The sequence below is a fragment of the Cladosporium halotolerans genome (assembly GCF_011745625.1).
Source record: "Cladosporium halotolerans strain TM138-S3 chromosome Unknown Sca8, whole genome shotgun sequence".
Taxonomy (NCBI): Eukaryota; Fungi; Ascomycota; class Dothideomycetes; order Cladosporiales; family Cladosporiaceae; genus Cladosporium; species Cladosporium halotolerans.
Window position 1 is genome coordinate 31,530 of NW_027191459.1, and position 18,872 is coordinate 50,401.

Below are 18,872 nucleotides of genomic sequence, written 5' to 3' on the forward strand. Positions count from 1 at the left end.
GGTCTTGAAGCACGAACAGCCCAGCGCCGACCAGGGAGAGGTTGCTTCGCCTTATTGGCGAGGGAATGACTCGAGAATGCTGTGACACTACCTCAGTTTGATTATTAAAATGCTTTTCCTACATCTATGTTTACCGTTCTCCAGTTCTCCCTTGCTGTGCCAATAATACCTGACCGTGTTGACGAATCACATTCAAAACAGTAGCACGTTCGCGCTTTTACCGCCGGACAGCAATGACACTCGGGGATGCTCGGGCAACTCAATGCAAACGACTGGAAAAAGCATCTCCAAAGCTCCAAAACCTGGGACAGCGCACGACTTCACGGACCCTTTCAACTGTCTTACATTTCTGCCAGCCATATCACCGGAAGTACCAGAAGCCCTTATCGCTTCCTCTCTGGCTCAGAGCGCGATAATCCTTTGAGCATGGATCAGGCGCCTCCACGGAGATCGACGCATCGAGAAGGAGACGAGACTAGGAGTGGTTCCGTAGCTCCGGTGCTGAGGACCTGGCGGACATCGCCAATGCCCATGGAGCCACGACCTAGAGTTTTCTACTCAGACTCAGAAACGCCTCGGCGCCGTGGCTGCCTGCGGTCGCATCTGTCAACGGACACCGAGCCGTGCTCCTGGGTGATCCTTCACAGATGCCGAATGCATGAGATCGTGCATTCTGTACAACGCCGGGCGTGCAGCAAGATATTCGCCGAGACATTTTCTCAATATCATCTTCTTTTCTTTTCTTTCCAACGCACGCATTGGCTGTCGATAGTCAGGCCCTAGCCCTGCGAGGTCGAGGCCCGGTCACAGCACTTGCCGGGACTAGTGGGCAATCGTCAGGTGCGAGCGTTGGGTGCTCGCGTGGGACGGGCCCTAATGGCCAAGGCACAAGCGAATGAGAGGGCATGGGGCCCTCGGAGGCGGACAAGCAAATGCAGGGAGAACCGAACGAGCATGGCACTGAATCCTACAAGCCGTGCACAGGCGTTCGTCTCACGTTGCGCCCTGTTCCGCCGTTCGCCTAGGAGATAAGACCATTCGTGACACTCTGCGACCGCGCATACACCGCGCCGCGAGAGAGCGCCAGCTTGGTGCCGTGGCCGATACTGCTAGGGTTGGCGACTGCGGCGGCGAGGTTGGCGTGGTTGATTGCTGCAGCACATGGGAATAGCGCGCAGGACCTGCCCACACAGGCAGCGCGCCGCGCAGAACGAGGCGCTGTCAGCCGGCGCCTCGGCAGCTTTCTGTGCGTCCTTATCGCCCGCCAGCTGCCACACGCCATGCCACGCCACTCTACTTGTACTCCATCCCCGTCCCTGCCTATACGAGCTACATGTTTTCTTATTGAGCCTCCTCTGCGCTGCCCGCCCACACCCTGTCCTGCCCCTGCGTGCGATTTTCCTCGAATCTCCCTTATCTTCGCCAATAATTGCGCCGTACCCACCTCTCCCCGGATTGCCGCCATGGAGTCAGGCCAGCGCTAAAACCACCGCACGCCTCGCCGTCTGAACATCATCCGGGACCCCCATTGCGCTGCCCTGTCCGGCAGACTGCTAGCCGCTGCACATCGTCCGAACTGGTTGTCCCCTCTGCGCTGCTGGTGCGGCAGCTCCACCCGCACCGATGGCCGTCAGGTTAGACCTCCCCACCAGCACTCTATTTCACGTCCATCAGCCCTAGCGGTTGCCGACACACCATTCCTCAATGCCACGATGAGGCGGTCGGTAGTTTCATTTGCGCTCGCTGACACGGCCGGTGACAGAACGATCAAGGATGCCACCAAGGCGCTGCAAAGCCACTTCTGCGCCGCCAAGCCTCCGCCTTCGTTGCCCACCGAGGCCCGGCGCATGCTGCAGCACTTCACGGATCAACACGACGGCCAACTGAGCGACGAGAACTCCTTCCGCGCGAACCAGGATCTCAAGCATTTCTGGGAGCGGTATGTCGGCGACAGTCCGCAGAGGCTGGGCGCTTTCGCAGGCGTGCTGAAGGAGCTGAGGCCTGCAATCACTGCCGATCCAGAGCTATGGGAATGGTGGCGAAAAGCTATCAGGCCGGTCGTGGCTTCTACAGGCTACCGCAAGCAAGCTCTGGACGATGCGCAGGATTTCCTCATCGGGGCAATGGTCCATCGTGATGAGGAAGTAGGCAGCGACGGCCATTCTGATCTATCAAATCGGCTTTGCAGTGAGCTTTTCGGCATTTACATCGCACGAACGCGAGAAGTCTCCGACGATGATGCTCTAGTTGCCCCGGAGAACGCGCAGATCGCTCAGCAGGTGGAAAGTGTTCTGATTGCTTTTGGAAAAAAGAAGACCAAAGACTTCTTCCGCAATATCGACGATCTTGTCCGCACCGCCAGCTGCCGTGTTCAGGCCCTCAATCTCCTCGGCAATTTCCTCAGGACACAAGCACCACATACTTACACGGCAATTGATACGCCACTCGTGGAAGATATCTTGAAATGCCTGATGAACGACACGTCGACAACTGTTTTATCAGTCGCGTTGACTTGCTTGGTGATGCTATTACCTCACATCCCTGGGCCAGTCGCTGTGCATTTACCACGACTCTGCCTCATCTACAGCAGACTTTTGTGCTGGGAGAGATTTAGTCCACTGAGTACAGAAGCACAGCGCGATCTTGTGACAGACGATCGCATTGATCCGGACTCTGACGATGAACGAAATATCGGCGACGTCGGAATCGACCCTTCATGGGAAGTTCTCAGACCCGACGCGGGTGTTGTGGAAACCACGGTTCCTGAACTGCTGAGCTACTTCACCTACCTCTACGGACTATATCCTTTGAACTTCATGAGCTACGTCCGCAAGCCTCGCAAATACCTGAAGAATCTCGATTTCCCTGGTTCAGACGACTTCGATCTCGACCAAGCAGTGATCCGCAGCCGGACAGATCAGTACAGAGAAGTCCACCTAATGCACTCCAACTTTTATAATCTCACGCCGGAAGAGGAGCTCTCAGATTCAAAGTGGAGCAAAATGGAGCCTGCAGATGTCGTCGCTGATTGCAATGCACTGTACAGTAACAAAAGGATTCTACTCGCCAGCCCTGGTCCGCCGCCGACTGCAAAACTACCAGATTTACCGCCTTTCCCTCCGCTCAGTGTCCAAACCGGACCATCGCACCCATCAGGCAGCACACAAATTTCCCCAGTCGCTAGCCAGACCAGCCTGCGTTCTGGTGTGAGCTGGCGTGAAGCTAACATGGGTTCCCTTTCGGCACATAACCCGGAAGCGGACAGCCCAACAATGGGACCGCAAGGGTCAGACGATGAGGGAGCAGGTGACCAGCTGCGCATCCCGAGTAGGTCTGGCCCCGCCAGCAAGCGGACATCTTTGAACGTCGACGATCCCACTGATGCTGGTAATTCATCATCTATTCGTACGAAAGACAAGGGCGAGGTCCCTCAAACAAACCTGGCATATTTGCAGCGCGAGATCACATTGCTGCGCAACGATCTCAATTTCGAACGATGGCACAAAGCCCAGTATTCGCAGCATATCGGCCAGCTGTCTCGCAAGAACGTCAAAGATGCCACAGCCGAAGCCGAGACTCTCAATCTCATCAACGCGAATCGTGCCCTCAAGAAGCAGCTTGAGCACATCCGCAGCGCACGCGAGGCCACTCTCAAGGATTCTGCTTTGACGAGAAAGCAAGCCAACAACATGGAGTCGCACATGCTGGACCGTCTTCGCAGCATGAAGAAGGAGCAGGAGACTTGGATGACGGAAGCTGCTGAGCTCAAACGACTCCGGGCAGAGACTAAGCAATTCCGTGAGCTCCTTGTGGCCTGCGAAGCTCGAGAGCTTAACAAATCCCATGAGCTGGAGCTCCTGCAAAGAGACATGGCCCAGCTGCAGAACGTGCAAGAGCAGCTCCGAGAAGCCGGCAGACGCATGCGCGAGTACGAGTACCGCGAGTTCGAGTTCGAGCGCGCAAAACGAGAAGCAGAGATCCTGCAGAACGAAAAAGAAACGCTCCAGATGAAGCTCACGCGCAGACAGCAAGACTCCGAGCGCCTGAAGCACGCATACACAAACCGCATCGCCGAGCTCGAATCCCAAATCGACTCTGTGCCTGACTTTTCCCCAACCCGCGCCGTCTCGCAAACCTCCCAAGACACGCAAATGGCCATCCAGCGCGCCGTTGCCGACAGCCAGGCGAAGCTCGCACAGCTCAAGAAAGCCCACTCCCGCCTCCTGGAGAAATACACCGACCTCGAACTCGAGTACCAGTCCGTCAAGGCCCAGCTCGACGCCCTGCACGGCGGCTCCCCCCACAACGGCGAATCCCACACTTTCTACCACGACGCCGACCTCTCCTTCCCGGACCGCCCGGGCTCCGGCGGCGCCCTGACCGCCGCCGACAGCGGCTACGACACTTTCAGCGAGTACCAGCACCCGGCCTCGGACCCCACGAGCCGCCGCTTCCAGGCCCCGCCCATCGTCGCGTCGCGCGGGCCAAACATTGGCAGCTTGCCCTCGCCGCAGGGAGGCGTGCCGGCGTGGAAGGCGCCTGTGAGCAGAGGGGATAGCATGCGCAGCGGCAGCACGGCGGCCCCGGGTTCAGGCCCGGTCGTGACGTACAACCAGACGACGCCGCTGGGCGACGACGAGCAGTCGCAGCGCGCGAAGAGCGTTTCGAAGAGCGGGTTTAGTGACGCCAGCAGTGATATGTCGGGCGGGAAGAGGAAGGACAAGATCACGCCGGATAGCGAGGTGAGGTATTACGGGAGGGGTGAGTAATCAAACTTCTGTATCAGCGGAAACTGCAAGTACTGACGAGTGATCGAACAGGCGGCGCGCAAAACATCAAGCTGAAGAACAAGGAGAAGAAGCCGAGCGACGACGGGTCGTCGGACAAGGCGAAAGGGAAGGGCGGGTTTAGGGGTTTCAAGGGGTTCATGTGATGTTTTGGCCCGATCTGACCTCTCACGCCGTAATCCAAAAGTACTTTAGTAATTTTATCTCCCAATGGCTGAAGAAGTCTGGATGCCATGTGGGTCGATCTTTCATGCCGCCCCTTTCGACGAAGTCGATTCACATTTCCGTTGCGTGACGAAGTTGTCTCACACGATACGTCTTGTCCCGGAGGGTCTGCTGTCATGCGGATGCAAACGGAACTGACCCAGCAAAGAGGCGGCGACTAACGATCATACTGAGAAACCAAGAGCCGCAAAGTAGAGGGTAATAGAAGGTTGTTTTACAAATGTAGTAAGGTATCGTACATCGAACGTTGCGACGGCTCTTCGCGCGTTCGCATGCTTCCCGCTCCAAAAACGCCATCCTCCGTCCATTCGCTATGCTGTACAAGATGGCGAAAAAATAGAAAGTACACCCATTTTCCGTCCCGAAAATCAAACGCCCGCTCCTCACTGTACTGAATCCCTTTTTAAGGGATGGATCTATCCCGTTTTCCTCCCCTTTCTCGTTATCCTTACTCCTATCTTCCGCGCCGTCTATGAATATTTTCTTGTGCATGGTGTCGACGATCAGACCCTTTAGTGGAAGAAGTACTTGCTCTGGCGCAGCCTCTTGACGTCGAAGTCGCCCTTAGCCGGGACTTCGGGGAAGGTGAGCGGCAGCCAGACGTAAAGCTTGCGGTCATAGGTCTTGCCGGAGCGCGAGGTCGTCCTGCCCTTAACGCGCGACTTGGACTTCGCCTCCGCGTCGCCGGCCTCGTCGACGACGTCTTCGGCCGCGTTGGGCTCGGCGGCAGAGACCTCGTCGTGGGCCGCGTCCAGGTCCTTTGGACTCACGCCCACGGCGTCGGCGTCCTCGGGCAGCTCGCCGAGCTTCTGGCCGCCCATGTCAGGGGAGGGCGTGAAGGCCGTGGCGTCGCCGCCGCTGAGCCAGATGGTGGCGGGAGTGACCATGGCCTCGCCCTTGGCGCGCTCGGCGGGGTCCTCGCTGGCGATCAGGCGCATGCGTTCGCGCTCGAGACCGACCTCGGAGGTCTCGCCGACGCGACTCTTCGTGTCCTTGCGGAAGGCGATGATCTTTCGGCCGACCTCGCTGTTGGCGACCACGGAGGCGAGGTACATGTGGTCCTTGTAGCGCGTGACGAACTCCTCGCGCAGGCGGCCGATGATGTCCTCGCTGTGCATGGCGACGAAAGCATCACGGAGGACGACGCTCATCTTCTCAATGTCGCCCGCGTGCGTCCAGAAGGAGTCGTGGACGGAGGCGAAGGTAAGACCGATTTCGTTGCACTTCAGCGCGCTGAGCATCATGTGTGTTGCGTCAAGGGAGTGAATGAAGTTGGGAGGGAAGGCTTGCAGCTGCTTGCGCTTGCTCACCGGGTCCCAGACTTGCGGCTCCTGCAGTGTGATCTTCTGCATGTTGGTCATAACAGTGCGAGAAGAGCCCGATCGATAGGGTTGCACCACAGGAATACGAAGAGGCGTAGTCCAGGTGACGCTCGACTTGAAGAGGGGCTTCGCGTTGGTCAAATGAGCTTTATCCTCAATCGATGTCCCTCCAGACGACGTAGCCTTCTTCTCGGCCTTTATCTCTTGTTCTGCAAGCATCTTGTCTCTCCTTCGCTGGATCACCTTCTTGCCTTTGGTCCCAGCAGCCTTCATATCCACCTGTGTCTGGACGTCTGCTGTAAGCTGCTCAACCTGCTCGGGACTTAAGGAGGTAGAAATGCGATCCGCGCATGTACCGAGCCAAACCTGAATTGCCTGCGCGCCCTTGAACATGGAGCCCAGCGACTTGAAGATTTTGGTGGCAATGTATTGCGACATATTGCCAGGGTTGACTTCACCATGGGAACGAAGATTAGGGAATATGTCCACGATCTGCTTCTTGACTTGGGCTCTCGCGCCAAAGAAGGTCACACCGTACACGTTGGTCATGACGGGTTGCTTGACGACCTTACGCGAAATGTTTCCCTGTAGCATTTTGGCAACAGGGTCTCCAGCAGCAGCGTCGCATTCGACTTCTTCTTTCACCGCATTCGCGACCGCAGTGTAGATATCTGCGGGACGGTCGCCTGGCTCCAAGTTGACCTGTGCGGCACCAGCTTTATCGCCACCAAGAGCAGCGTAATGTTGTAGGCCGTTGCATGTACCGTCCTGGTGGGTTGGAAGGTGTGAGACATACTTTGTTGGGTCCGGAGAATCCAAGGCGGCGGTAAGCTCGTAGCAGGCCGCGAGTGTTTGCCACGCGTCTTCAGATTCCAGCCACCAGCGACGGCCGTTCAGAGGGTTCTTGACCGAATCGTAAATGTCGTCCAGGTGTTGCATCGTAAAATCCTCGCGCTCTTGCAGACTTGCTTTGTCGTAGCCGGCAACGTTGGCCAGGTGGATTTTGAGCCATCTCAGCCCTACCTCACCAAGCTCCTTGCCCTCTCCGAACATCATGAGACCCCTCGCGTTGTCGGCGCCCATGTGATTCAGATATGGAGGAATGGGGTACGCGCGACCGCGGAAGTCCATGTTGTGAGGGAAGTAAAGGGTTTCGTTCGCGAACGCCCTCGCGATCTCCAGTTGAAAATTCTGGAAGCAGCGTTGTGAGTGCACTCCCGTCTTCTTGTTCTCCAACTCACGAATTTCATTCAGCCATATACGTCGGGGACCTGGATCTGTGGAGGGTTCTGGCTCTTCTGGCATCTCGTATGTCGGATTCATGGGCGCAAAGTTGGCGATGCTCTCGCCCGAGTTCCAAGCTTCGATCTGAACCTTGAGAACATGGTGGTTGAGTTTCCACGGCACCCGGCCGAGAGCCGTCAGGCCTGCATAGATCTGTTTCGTGTCGCCTTTGGACTCAGCCGCCATGAAGTAGTCTTTCCCACTCTTATCACCAATGGGAATTCTCATGATAGGTGTAGGGTATTGCAAGTATCCGCCTTCGCTCCAGCTGGTCCACGGCCTCGGTTCCACGATCATTGGCATGCGCTTGGCAATCAGCGATCCTAGCGGCTCATGTTCTAATCTTTTCTGGAGATCAGGATGCGGCATGACCATGCCGACCCGTTTTCCCATCGTGAACTTCATGGTATGCAGAAATGCTGGTTGCATCTGAGTGACCTTCTCTCTGGTTCGAGGATGCTCTCTCGTAACAGGGAACTGTGCAGTTTCAACAAGCTTGGAAATAAGCATTGCGCCCAACTTGGCTTTGGTGTCGAGAGGCCAAGACAGAAACGGTTTGATGGCCTTCACGTCCTGGGGCCGGCTTGGTTTTGAATCAGGTGTCGTTGTCGTGTTGTGATCTTTGCCCATAGCATGATCGGCGTTTTGGGGCGAAGCAGCTGCCTTTGCCTTGCGGCGCTGACGAGCTTTGTTAAGCCTCGCCTGTTTGGCTGCGTCAATGGCACACTCCTGCTCAATTGCTTTTCCGAGTCCCATGACAAGCGACGCAAGTTTCGTATCTGGGCAATAGATATCGGTGTCTCGGTCCTTGCCTTTCGTCATTGCGGTCATGGAAAACAGAATGGTGTTGGCGGCCACCTTGCGCAAAGGCAATAGCTCCAGGTAGGGCGCATAAGTGACACGATCGGAGTGACCGGTGACGTTGGTGGTGCTAGCCAATATCTTCTTGCACTCCTCCAATTCTTTCTCCAGTACCGGCAAAAGCGCAGAGTACCACTGCCACATGAGCGCGCCAAGAGGCTTCGTCTGCATAGCGGTAGAAATGCCGAGTTTTCTCAGCTCGTTGTCCTCCTTCCGCCACCTCTCAAGAGCAATGTCCACAGAGGTCTCCTCCATGATGCGCTGCCTTTCGTATGCGCGCAAGCGTTGCGCTTCGGGAGACGCAGTCGAAGGTAGGGCGGGAAGCCGAGTCCAGGCTTCCAAAGATTTCTTGATGTCATCCAGACCCGACCCCTTTTGGTCAGTCCGCGCCACAGACGGGAGGTCCTCTATTACGATCTTGTCAAGCCTCTGCAGCTGTGTCATATCCATCTCTTCGGTTTCGGTTACCTCGGGTTCTTCCATTTCTACTTCCTCGTAAAATTCCGAAGTGGCGGCTCCGAGGATAGTGAACTCATTATCGTCATAATCCTCAGAAGACAGCACCTCATCGTAAGTTTCATCCCCGAGCTTGCTGGCCATTTGAGCATATCTACGGATCGCCCTGTCCCTCTGGGATCCTTGTAGGCCACGAATAGCAGCCCTGACCATGACGACCAGAATCTTCGCATCAGGTTGTATTCCGTTCGAATTGACCTCCACCTCGAACCACTTCTGCATCTTGCGCTGAAACTTGGGGCGTTCTGCTGTGGATGAAGCCGCCAAGTGGCGCAAGAGTTCTTCCAGGTATGCGGTATGCGCATGCAAAACTTCGGGCGAATTAAGCGGACTTTGCTCAGCCAGCCTCCGAATGATGTTCTCAGCCCTGCTCATGCGACCGACTCGCAGCGTCGTGTATAGATGTTGCAGCAATTCCATAGAAGTACCGACTATGCCGTTCTGAATCTTGATCAAAGGATCTGCCGTCTTAACGGTGTTGTTGATGATGACCGGGTCGGAATAAGGTCGTAGGTTCGCCATGCTGGGCTCTGAAGGATTCTTGGTGTCCCAAGGGATGTTCGGATCTTGCGCGGGGCTCCGGAAAGCATTAAGAGGAGCACCATTGGGTTGATACTCATGTTCTTGTCGGGAGATGGTCTGGTCCGTCGAAGTGGCTAAATGCCGCACGTGTGCCCTTGCCTGCTGCGAGGCTTTCGAGTCGCTCCGTCGTCGGGCGCGTGGCGAAGGCTGTGTCGATGCTGGCGAGTGCGTGGCGCTCCATCTCAACTGCGCCGGGGCGAGCCATGGCAGACTGAGCTGTGCAAAGGAGGAGGCAAGAAGTCTGGATGTATGACGCTGCTGTCTCCGGCCAGCAGATCGAACGAGCATCATCGCGGTCCTGTGTATTAGGGGTATAGAAGGGCGGGTAACGGCGAGGCGCGTCGCATAGACTACACGCCGGATGCCGCACGTAACAACAAGAAGGAAGGAATGGCGTAAAGCGTTGGCGGATGAAAACGAAAAGCGAAGCTGGGAGCACACGACCTCGCGCGAAAGTTCACTCTCAGGGAGCGAGCAGACCCAGCTTCGAGAAGACTTGGCGGAAGCGGGCCGCGGCAGGAAGCGTTAGAAAGGGGAGGCATGGAAACCTTAAATTTGCCACCATTGCTGCTCGATCCGGTTCTACGCATACTAGACGCATCTTGCTGATGCCCGAGCTTCGTCATCAGCCAAAGCATTCAGATGCACAGGATTTGTTATCACAGAAATATTGACCCATTGGCGCCATTCCAGGATATTTGAAGGAAGGGCTTATTCGGCGATGTCACGATCTATCATAAGACCTCTGAAATGAATAACACTCTTCGCATCGTTCATTCGAACAAGCCACCTGTACTTTCAAATACTCAAATCTCACTCTTTCGAATTTACCAAAGCCGTCTCAATTTCAGTCATGTTCTACCAGTACAACCTTCCCGGAAGTCGCCCCGCTCACTGATAAATCGGGACGACCGTCGTCCGCCTCACGCAGACGCTCCCGGACACCGATCCATAGCGCGTAGAAAGCGACGACTTATCATGATGACATCCGTTCGCATGCTTGCAGGGCTTAGTGATCGTCACAGTCTCCGGCTGTGTGTGGTGACAGCGTGTGGAGTCGGCGCACACATGCGTCGTTTTTGTATAGATTATTGGCGGAACCGTTGTTGAGGTCGTCGAGTTAGAAGAGGACGGAGTGCTTGACGGAGTCGAAGTCGAAATTGATGTCGAACTTGAGCTACTCGATGAGGCTGTTGAGCTAGGAAACGGACTGCTGGACGATGTGCTCGAGGTTGAGGACGTGCTGCTTGACGATGTACTGGAACCTGGTGGGATGCTAGAGCTGGACGATGAGGAACTTGTCGTTGCCGTAGAGACAGAAGAAGTGGTCGATGTTGTGCTGCTGCTAGAAGTCGTCGAAGAGCTCGTTGAAGTCACAGGGACAGTTGATGAAGATGAAGATGATGACGTCGTCGTCGTTGTGGTCGTTGTCGTTATCGGGATCGAGGAAGAGTCGGAGCTGAAGCTAGACGAGGTGGTACTCGTAGTGACTGTCGAGGAGCTGCTGCTTAAAGGAGAGGAAGAAGAGGATGTGCTAGAGCTCAAGGTGGTGGTGGTTGTAGTGATGGTAGTAGTCGTCGTCGTTGTGGTAGTCGCCCTCGTCGTTGTCGTCGGAGGTGGGGTTTCCGTAACGGATGATGAGGAGCTCGTTGTTGTCCTGGAAGACAGTTAGTGCATGTGCCGTGGGTAATTTAGAACAGCAGTCGCACGTTGTAGTCGTGGTGTCTATCGACGTTGTCCTTCAAATTGGTCAGCCAACTTTTAATCAAATGTCAAATGGACATTGTTACGTCGTGGAAGTCGTGGTCGTGCTCGTCGTTGTTCTTCAGGAAATCAAAGGTTAGCAAATCATGACCACTGTTAGTGCTACCGGACAATGTCTTACGTCGTGGTGCTTGAACTTGTGGTTGTCGTTGTTGTGCTCGTTGTTTCTTCCGGATACTGGGGCGGCACTTCCTCGCTGCTCGAGCTGCTCGTAGTGGTGGTAGTGGTGGTAGTGGTGCTTCAGCGTTGTGAGTGAGAGCAACCATAACGCCGCATTTTCACGATGCTGCACTTACGTAGTTTCATCCGGATACTGTGGCGGTACTTCATCACTGGTGGTGCTGCTCGTTATCTCGGTGCTCGTCGAGGGAGTGGTCCTTTGCTAATGTCAGGGCATAATCTAGCGTGATGGAGGGGGGCTCTCACGTCGTAGTGGTCTCACCCGGGTATGCCGCCGGCGGTGGATCAGCTCTAACAGCGATGACGATGTCGTCCGCAGGCTCGTAACTTGTAGCCACTTCAGAGAAGTAGCAGAAGCCGTCGGCAAAGTAAACCGATCCGCAATATAGTGAGGTATCGCATTCTGTCAGACAATCGGACAATGATGGCGCAGACCTACTATAGTAGGCAGGACCGTACGGTTTTAAGTTGCATGAAAAGGCGTAAACCTCCCCAGATTGATCGGCCAGGGTCGTGCCATTGCCACCAATTTCCGCAATGTCATCACAATCTTCTGGTATTACACTGGCGGTCGGGACTGAGCTCTCGCTACTCGTTGCTGCTGATGTTTCTGATGTTTCCGATGCTGCTGGTGTCGTTTCCGATGTCGTTGATGCTTCCGACGTCGTTGACGTTTCTGATGTCGTTGACGTCGTTGGAGTTGCTAATGATGTTGATGTTTCTGACGGTGTTGATGTTTCTGATGGTGTTGATGTTTCTGATGGTGTTGATGTTTCCGATTGCGTCGTACTTCACCAAGTCAGAAGGTCGCTAACAATTTCACAAGCCCTTGAAAGGGGTGGAAAGACTTACATCGTCGTCGCTGTCTCAGACTCAGAAGCGCTGATAAGGAAAGGTCAGCAGATATCATCTCCCTGCTACTGGATCAAAGTGCTCACCTGCTTGACGTCGAGGTAAGCATCGTTAAAGTGGTCTGATACATCTGTCAGCAAACTCATCCTATTTGCGGAAAGCTGCATTTTCCTGAGAAATTTTCACTTGCCGTCGTGTTAGGGGCGTTGGCGGGGCAGTAATAGATTCCCATAGCAGCAAAGCCACCACACATCTGGGTCCTATTTCCGTTGCAAGCAAACTCCGGGTCTGAACACGTGATGAGAATGTCGCCCGCGGCCGTGTTGCCTGAGGCCAGTTGGTGAGGCGGCTGGATAGCGTTGTCGCAATAGCATTCTGAGCCGTACTCGACGCCTGCGTACGTGAAGCCGCGGCCCAAGCAGACCGATACACAGAGATCGATCGTCATGAGGTTGCGGTCGAGATTGTCATTCCTACTATCCAGAGCGCGGGGAGGCCCGTCATCGTCATAGCAGCCTACCCAATTGCATCCACTGACCACCAAGGGAGTAGCTAGGGGCGCTGCTGTATAGCTGGGCATCCTTGTGCTAGTCATGGACCCTCCGGGCATATGCTGGTTCGGGGCGCAATTTCCGCCTTCGCAAAGTGGCTGTGTGGTCGTGTAGACTGTAGTGACACCGGCCAAGTCGGTGGTTGTCACCGGAAACTCCGTCGTGCCGGTCGTCAATGGGCCATATTGCGTAGGCCCGGTGCTCGTGTACTCTGTGACGCCTCCAGTCGAGTCGGTTGTCGCGACTCTAGTCAGCGGAGCACGAGCGATACCATTGAACGTACACGGAGATTCCTGGGGTTTGGGAGAGAATCTTGGGCCGTCAATCTGATACATGCTCAACCGGAAGTAGCCTCCACACCTGTCCGTCGAATCGGCGCAACAGGAGTAGCATTCTGTAGAGAATCTGAAGTCAGCGTTGGTAGCGCAACGGAAGCCTTTGGTCTCAGCTAGAGATCAGGGACCTCTTTTTCCTAGGACATACTGAGACCTTGTTAGCACGGCCACAACACTCATCTATTTAATCAATCTTACCCGCCTTGACAATCGGCCAGTTGGGCGTTATTCTCTATCTCATTGCCGCAATAGCCTGCGTCGGTGTCAGTCGATCACCAACACTATCTCATGGTAAACACTCACACTCGTTTCCGTACTCGAGACCAAAATATGTGTATCCCTGGCAGAACGCGGAGCATTTCTCGATCGATCCCACGTTGGTGTTTGAGGAATTTCCCTGCAAGGTCCTTGAGTCTACATTGTCTCTGTAACAGCCGATGTAGATGTAATCGCCGTATTTCGGCTGGATGTAGGAATCGATGATGTACTGAAAGGCCGTCGCATATGGATCGTATGCGGTCGATGTTTGGCCAGCTTTCGCGTACTGCAAGACAGTCATCAGCGGATATGTGCTGGCCATGTAGACAAGGCTGTGCGCACAAATCCAAGCGTCCCGAATCCGCCGCAAAGCTCAGTGTTGTCGCCTTTGCAGGCGAAATCCGGATCGAAGCAGGTCAATGCAGACTCCGTGTTGACTTGCCGAGAATCGCCGTTCAAAAAGTCACCGCAATAGCCTTGAGGTCAAGGTCAGTATCTTACTGGCCGTTCAACAATTTCCATGTGTCCACTCACATTCGGATCCAAACTCTACGCCGAAGAAGTTGTAGCCTTGACACTAATCGTCCGGAATCAGCACTGTGCATGAAGTGTAACCCCGACGCCTGTTGCGCTGACGAACGAAAGGCCATGACGCCACGAAACGTACTGAGACGTGTCAGCACACTTCATCGCATAATCAATGATCATGTATCTTACCAAATTGAGCGCACACTTCAACAGTGACATTGACCTCGGGAGGGAGCATGGCATCAGATAAGGCGCGGCCCCCATTCGAGAGCTCTCTATAACAGCCGATCCATGAGAAGCCTGTTGCAAAAGAGCAATATGTCAATGCACCTGCCAGCTTTCGGAACGATGGAGTCGACTGCAAAGCTTACCGTAACCCGGGTCGAGGATAGTCCGTGGTCCGTTGCTGCCATCGGGTTGTTGACGCCGTTCATGACTATCTTGTCGTATCGCCGGAACATAGTCCGGACTTAGCATCTCCCATCCTGCCAAAACACGATGAGCAAAGTAGGCAGTTATGAGAACCCACACGGGAAAGAATGTCCTGCTGGCCATGGTGCCAGCTGCTTGCAATATTGAACGACTGTGTATCTCCACGCTGGTCTAGAGGACGAGATAAGAGAAAACAGGCATATAGGGAGTGTTGTTGCTGAGTGCAGGGCGTTGCATGGGACGGGGCGATATTGCATTCCTCGTCCCGAAGAGACGGGAGAGCAATGATCAACGCCATACTTCACATAGATGCGAAGTACGGCCAACTGTGAAGATGTGTTCAGATCACGAAATCATCGACATGTATCTTAATCGCTCCTAGAAAGACCGGCACATCAATTCCGTAATCGAGATCGCCGAGAGATCAAGAATGCAGGCAAACGCTGAGTAGCTGGAGCCATGCAATGCTTGTCATGATGAAGCCAGGGATTGCCCAGGCCACACGGCAAAAAGAACCATGTTGTCGGGTCACAGAGCAACGGGGTGATACCCACGGTCACAATATGGGCAAGAATGGCAAAAAAGAAAGGTCTGATCATGCTTTGATAGGAATAGCCGAAGGTGGGGCTCGAACCCACGACCTTGAGGTTGATCTCTTGAACTGATACCAACTACCGTGTCATGGTAGATGATGGTCATAAGAGCCACACGCTCTACCGATTGAGCTACCCCGGCAAGGGTAATGATTGATGAAGGGAGGAGAGGGTCACGCGTATAAGAATCGTGCGCTAAATCTTTTTTCCGACCAAAATCGGCTGAAAAATGAATTTGTGAAGCAATTCACTTCCAAATTACGTGCCTTCCTATTTCGTGGAAATCGCTCACCCACGTCGCGCGTCGAAAGTCTGTAAGTTGGGAGTGATCGGGTTGGCCATGTTTATCGTATGGTTCAGCCTCGACTGTACAGCATCGATAGCCACCGAGATACCTCGATTGGAAGCCCTTGTGCATGGGTATTTGATGTCCAGCGAAGAAAAAAAAATTCTGCCTTCAGGTCGAAGTACAATCGGCGGCCTGGTCACGATCCTACTTCTACCGCTATCATTCTCGGTCAAGTATACTATTGTGTGTTGTCTCGTGCAGTGTTGTGTTTGGTGGTCTACCACCGCCGAAGCGGAATGGAACAATTTCATAGAAATTGACGACGTGCAATGACGACGACCGATCAATGCCAAAGTACGCATGAAGAATTTCCATCGCATCTCGTCGAAAGTAATGCACCTCCCAGCGAGCATCGCCAGAACACCAATCCACGTTGCTGCAGAGAAGTAATTCCCACAAGCCAACCCCAACCCTTACCCTAACAACCCCACCGGCGCACCACCGCCGCCGACTGCCACCTCCTCGAGCCGATCATTGATATTCTGCCGCACAAGACCCACAGGCAGAATTCATCATCTCCCTGCACGGTTCTCCTCCAGACGACCTCGCAAGCACAGACGCCGCTCGGCAAGATCTCCCCGACCGCGACGGCGCTCCGATTCCGAAAGTCGCTTGCTGAGTAAACCAGACGTGGCAAGCGTGGCAGGGCTTCGTTCACCGACTGGGGAGCTAGGGACGGCTAGGTCGCTGATGGGGTCATGGATAGTTTTTTGCCCTAGTTCTTTTTTTCGCTGAGTCAAAGGCAGATGTGGAATGTCTGTGGTGTCGCTTTTGTACACGGGACTTGAGAGTCATTGCCACTGTAGAGGCGACTTTCACATATTGACGTGGGCCGGCGCTTCGTGCGACGGGGAGTTGAAGTGGTCGCGCGACCGACTGGAGGCATGACATTGACAAAGTTTGAAGTCAAATTCGAAGCGCAATTGATGCTCGGTGAGCTTTCAATCTATTCGCTACAGGTAATCCAACACAGCCTGATGCTCTATCCAAGTCCTGTGCACCTCGTTTCCCATGCCTCTCTCCCGCCGCACGTCCTGTTGAGCGGGATCACCCCGTTCCAGCGCCAAAGACGTGTGCTCTATGACAGTACACCGTTGCGTGGGCATAATGAGCCCAGCGTAGCACGTACTGCCAGTCTGGCTACCCCGAGTCATCTCGCCTTGCCGACACCATTGGTGCTTTTGATCGTCGCCAATGCACCACCATCCACAAGACAGCTAGCAGATTGCTTAGCCGGATGGGCGCTTCATAAGTTGAATTGGCGTTCTACCGTCCGAGTGAATACTGTCGATGTCCGCGTCCGTTGAGGTTATTGATGTAGATCGTATAGATCGTAGAGTCGTGAATCATTCTGATCGTGATAAATGTCGCAACCGGTCAACCAGCGCCGGTGCGATGCTGCGTCTCAGAAATAAGGTTGGCCAGTCGCTCACGCCTTGTTCTTGCGCAGAGAGAAAGCACGCAAGCGTGTCTTCACAGGAGTTGCTGTTGTCTGCGAAGACGGCGATGAAGGCCTTCCGCTTGAAGACTGACTGCTGTCGCTCGCGGTCGAGATGCTGCCCGACGATGCTGACCGTCTGCGAGTCTCGTCGATTGTCGCCTCAAGACTCACGTTGGCGTTTGAGTAAGGTGTGTCGCATGTGTCGAGGATCTCGACGAATTTGGAGGACGACATGGTCGTGTGTGATGATGTGGTATCCGTGCTTTATCGCGGTGTCGATAGACGAGATTGTAGTAACAGATCTGATCGCAAAATGGTGTAGGGCTTTTTGAGGTTGACAGGGACTTGAGTAGAGGCAGGGATTGAAACACCTCCCAGCCAGAGGCGGGACACGAGGGGTAGGAATATGAATGATCGCCACGAAACGCGCAAGTAGGTGGGCGTCAGAGGGCTCGCATACAACAAACCCTTCTGGCGTTTGCGCATAGCCTCCACACCCACGTCAGAGCCGAACCCACAGGGTCCGGCGCCGCGCGGAGACTATCTTTGCCCTGGGCGAGACCCGAGGCCGCACGATATTCGGCTCGACTTGCTAGCTTTCCTTAGTCCTGTCGCTCCGTCGCTCACTCTCCTCTCTCGAGGCGGTGATCGAAGGGGCTGCTCGCTGCAGGCTGCGGCAAGACAAAATGTGACCGGTCGCGCGCGAGTCCAGACCTGTGCAGATTGCAGACGTCTGGCGCAAATGGGTGAGGCGGCAGGATTGCGGCGGGCGCTCTGCACCGTGCTGCACACGTGGTTGGTGCTGGGCGGTGGCACAGCCGTTCTTCCTCCTCGGCGTGAGGGAAGGCCGCGGAGAGGGGAGGGTGGAAAGGATGTTCCAGACCTGCATAAGACTGCGCGGAGCAATCTCATAGTGTCTTGCGTAGATCATGGCGACGCGCCATGTGCCGTACCTGTGCCGCCCTTGCGTCTGTCGCATGTCGGTTCTGTTTCGGGCCATGTCGACCGTGGCTCGCACATCCATTTCGAGCGTCTCCGGAACATGCAGCCTGGCTCGACTGCGGTACTGGGTGCAGAGGGCGAGCCAGCCAGCGCACAGCCGATAGTGGCAAAGACGCAGTCGGCCGACACACGCCGGTACGCGACGTATCCGACCGCGGCAACAATACACGACTTTGTCATTGAGTTGGTGGCGGTGCCGCCTGGCTACCACGGCTGCAGGCACACACTTTCCACGCTCGCGTCGCGTCGCCAGTCGTCGAGTGTTTGTTGCGCGGCGGCGAGGCTGATGCAGCCATCCGCCGCCTTCCATCCGCTGGACGCGAGCCGGCCTTCCATGCGCCGGGAAGTCAGCATGGCATTGCGAACGACGCGCTCAGCACCGTAAACAAAGCAGGCCAAGTCACGACTCTCACTGCCGTCTATCCCGACGGCCTCCCGGCTCACCGCAAAAGCTTCAGCGCCGCATCCGGCGGAGGCTCAAAGTCAGCGTTGGTATACTTTGCAGCTGTGGGTTTCCCGCACGCTCGTGACCTGCAAATTGCAGAGGGACGTCACGCGCCTATCGAACTTCATGGAGGCATCGAGCTTTTCGAGCTTCTCGGGCTAGTTTATATGCAGAGGGGGATCAGCTATGCTGCTATTGCTTGATATATGATGAGCGATATGGCCTTTTTCAGAAGCAGATGATCTTGTCGGACGGTGCGCCGGTGTTAGCGTCGCTACTGTCAGCCCGTTCATGACTCTCTATGTTTGCAGACTCTGGAGCTCGCTGTCAGTAGGTAGCCGATGGCGTGATACAGTACCTAGGTATGCCTCGGCTTGAGAGCGTACAGCAGGATTCCAGAAGCCTATTGTGAAGAGCGTGAGCGAACCACCCGGAGATCTCCCATGGTCGGAAATCGGATGACAGAATGAGTCGCGAGAATTTCACTAATCTTGACCGCTGCACAAAGTACGGGGGCATGTATTCACATATATTTGACGTGAGGATATCTGCTGACCCCGACGCA

General features: G+C 55.0%; 4 protein-coding genes across 4 annotated transcripts; 1 reads left to right on the forward strand and 3 right to left on the reverse strand.

The window, feature by feature from the left end:
• Positions 1-1,300: 1,300 nt before the first annotated feature.
• WHR41_03138 (uncharacterized protein) lies at positions 1,301-5,043 on the forward strand. The gene is made up of 3 exons (XM_069371744.1): positions 1,301-1,634; positions 1,763-4,761; positions 4,821-5,043. Exons 1-3 carry the CDS (start codon positions 1,624-1,626, stop codon positions 4,931-4,933), a joined length of 3,123 nt encoding a protein of 1,040 aa, XP_069231071.1. The 5' UTR covers positions 1,301-1,623; the 3' UTR covers positions 4,934-5,043.
• Positions 5,044-5,524: 481 nt separating this feature from the next.
• WHR41_03139 (uncharacterized protein) lies at positions 5,525-9,865 on the reverse strand (the record flags this gene model as incomplete). The annotated part of the gene is made up of 1 exon (XM_069371745.1): positions 5,525-9,865. The coding sequence occupies one exon, from the start codon at positions 9,863-9,865 to the stop codon at positions 5,525-5,527; it is 4,341 nt and encodes a 1,446-aa protein (XP_069231070.1).
• A 2,244-nt stretch (positions 9,866-12,109) lies between these two features.
• On the reverse strand, positions 12,110-13,839 carry WHR41_03140 (uncharacterized protein; the record flags this gene model as incomplete). Its single annotated transcript, XM_069371746.1, has 5 exons — positions 12,110-12,310; positions 12,460-12,494; positions 12,560-13,170; positions 13,458-13,512; positions 13,563-13,839. The coding sequence occupies 5 exons, from the start codon at positions 13,837-13,839 to the stop codon at positions 12,110-12,112; spliced, it is 1,179 nt and encodes a 392-aa protein (XP_069231226.1).
• A 3,009-nt stretch (positions 13,840-16,848) lies between these two features.
• WHR41_03141 (uncharacterized protein) lies at positions 16,849-17,094 on the reverse strand (the record flags this gene model as incomplete). Its single annotated transcript, XM_069371747.1, has 1 exon — positions 16,849-17,094. The coding sequence occupies one exon, from the start codon at positions 17,092-17,094 to the stop codon at positions 16,849-16,851; it is 246 nt and encodes an 81-aa protein (XP_069231278.1).
• Between the last annotated feature and the right edge of the window lie 1,778 nt (positions 17,095-18,872).

Coding starts and splice junctions, on each gene's coding strand:
- WHR41_03138 (XM_069371744.1), top strand. Junction 4,762..4,820: donor GGTGAGGTATTACGGGAGGG/GTGAGTAATCAA, acceptor GTGATCGAACAG/GCGGCGCGCAAAACATCAAG.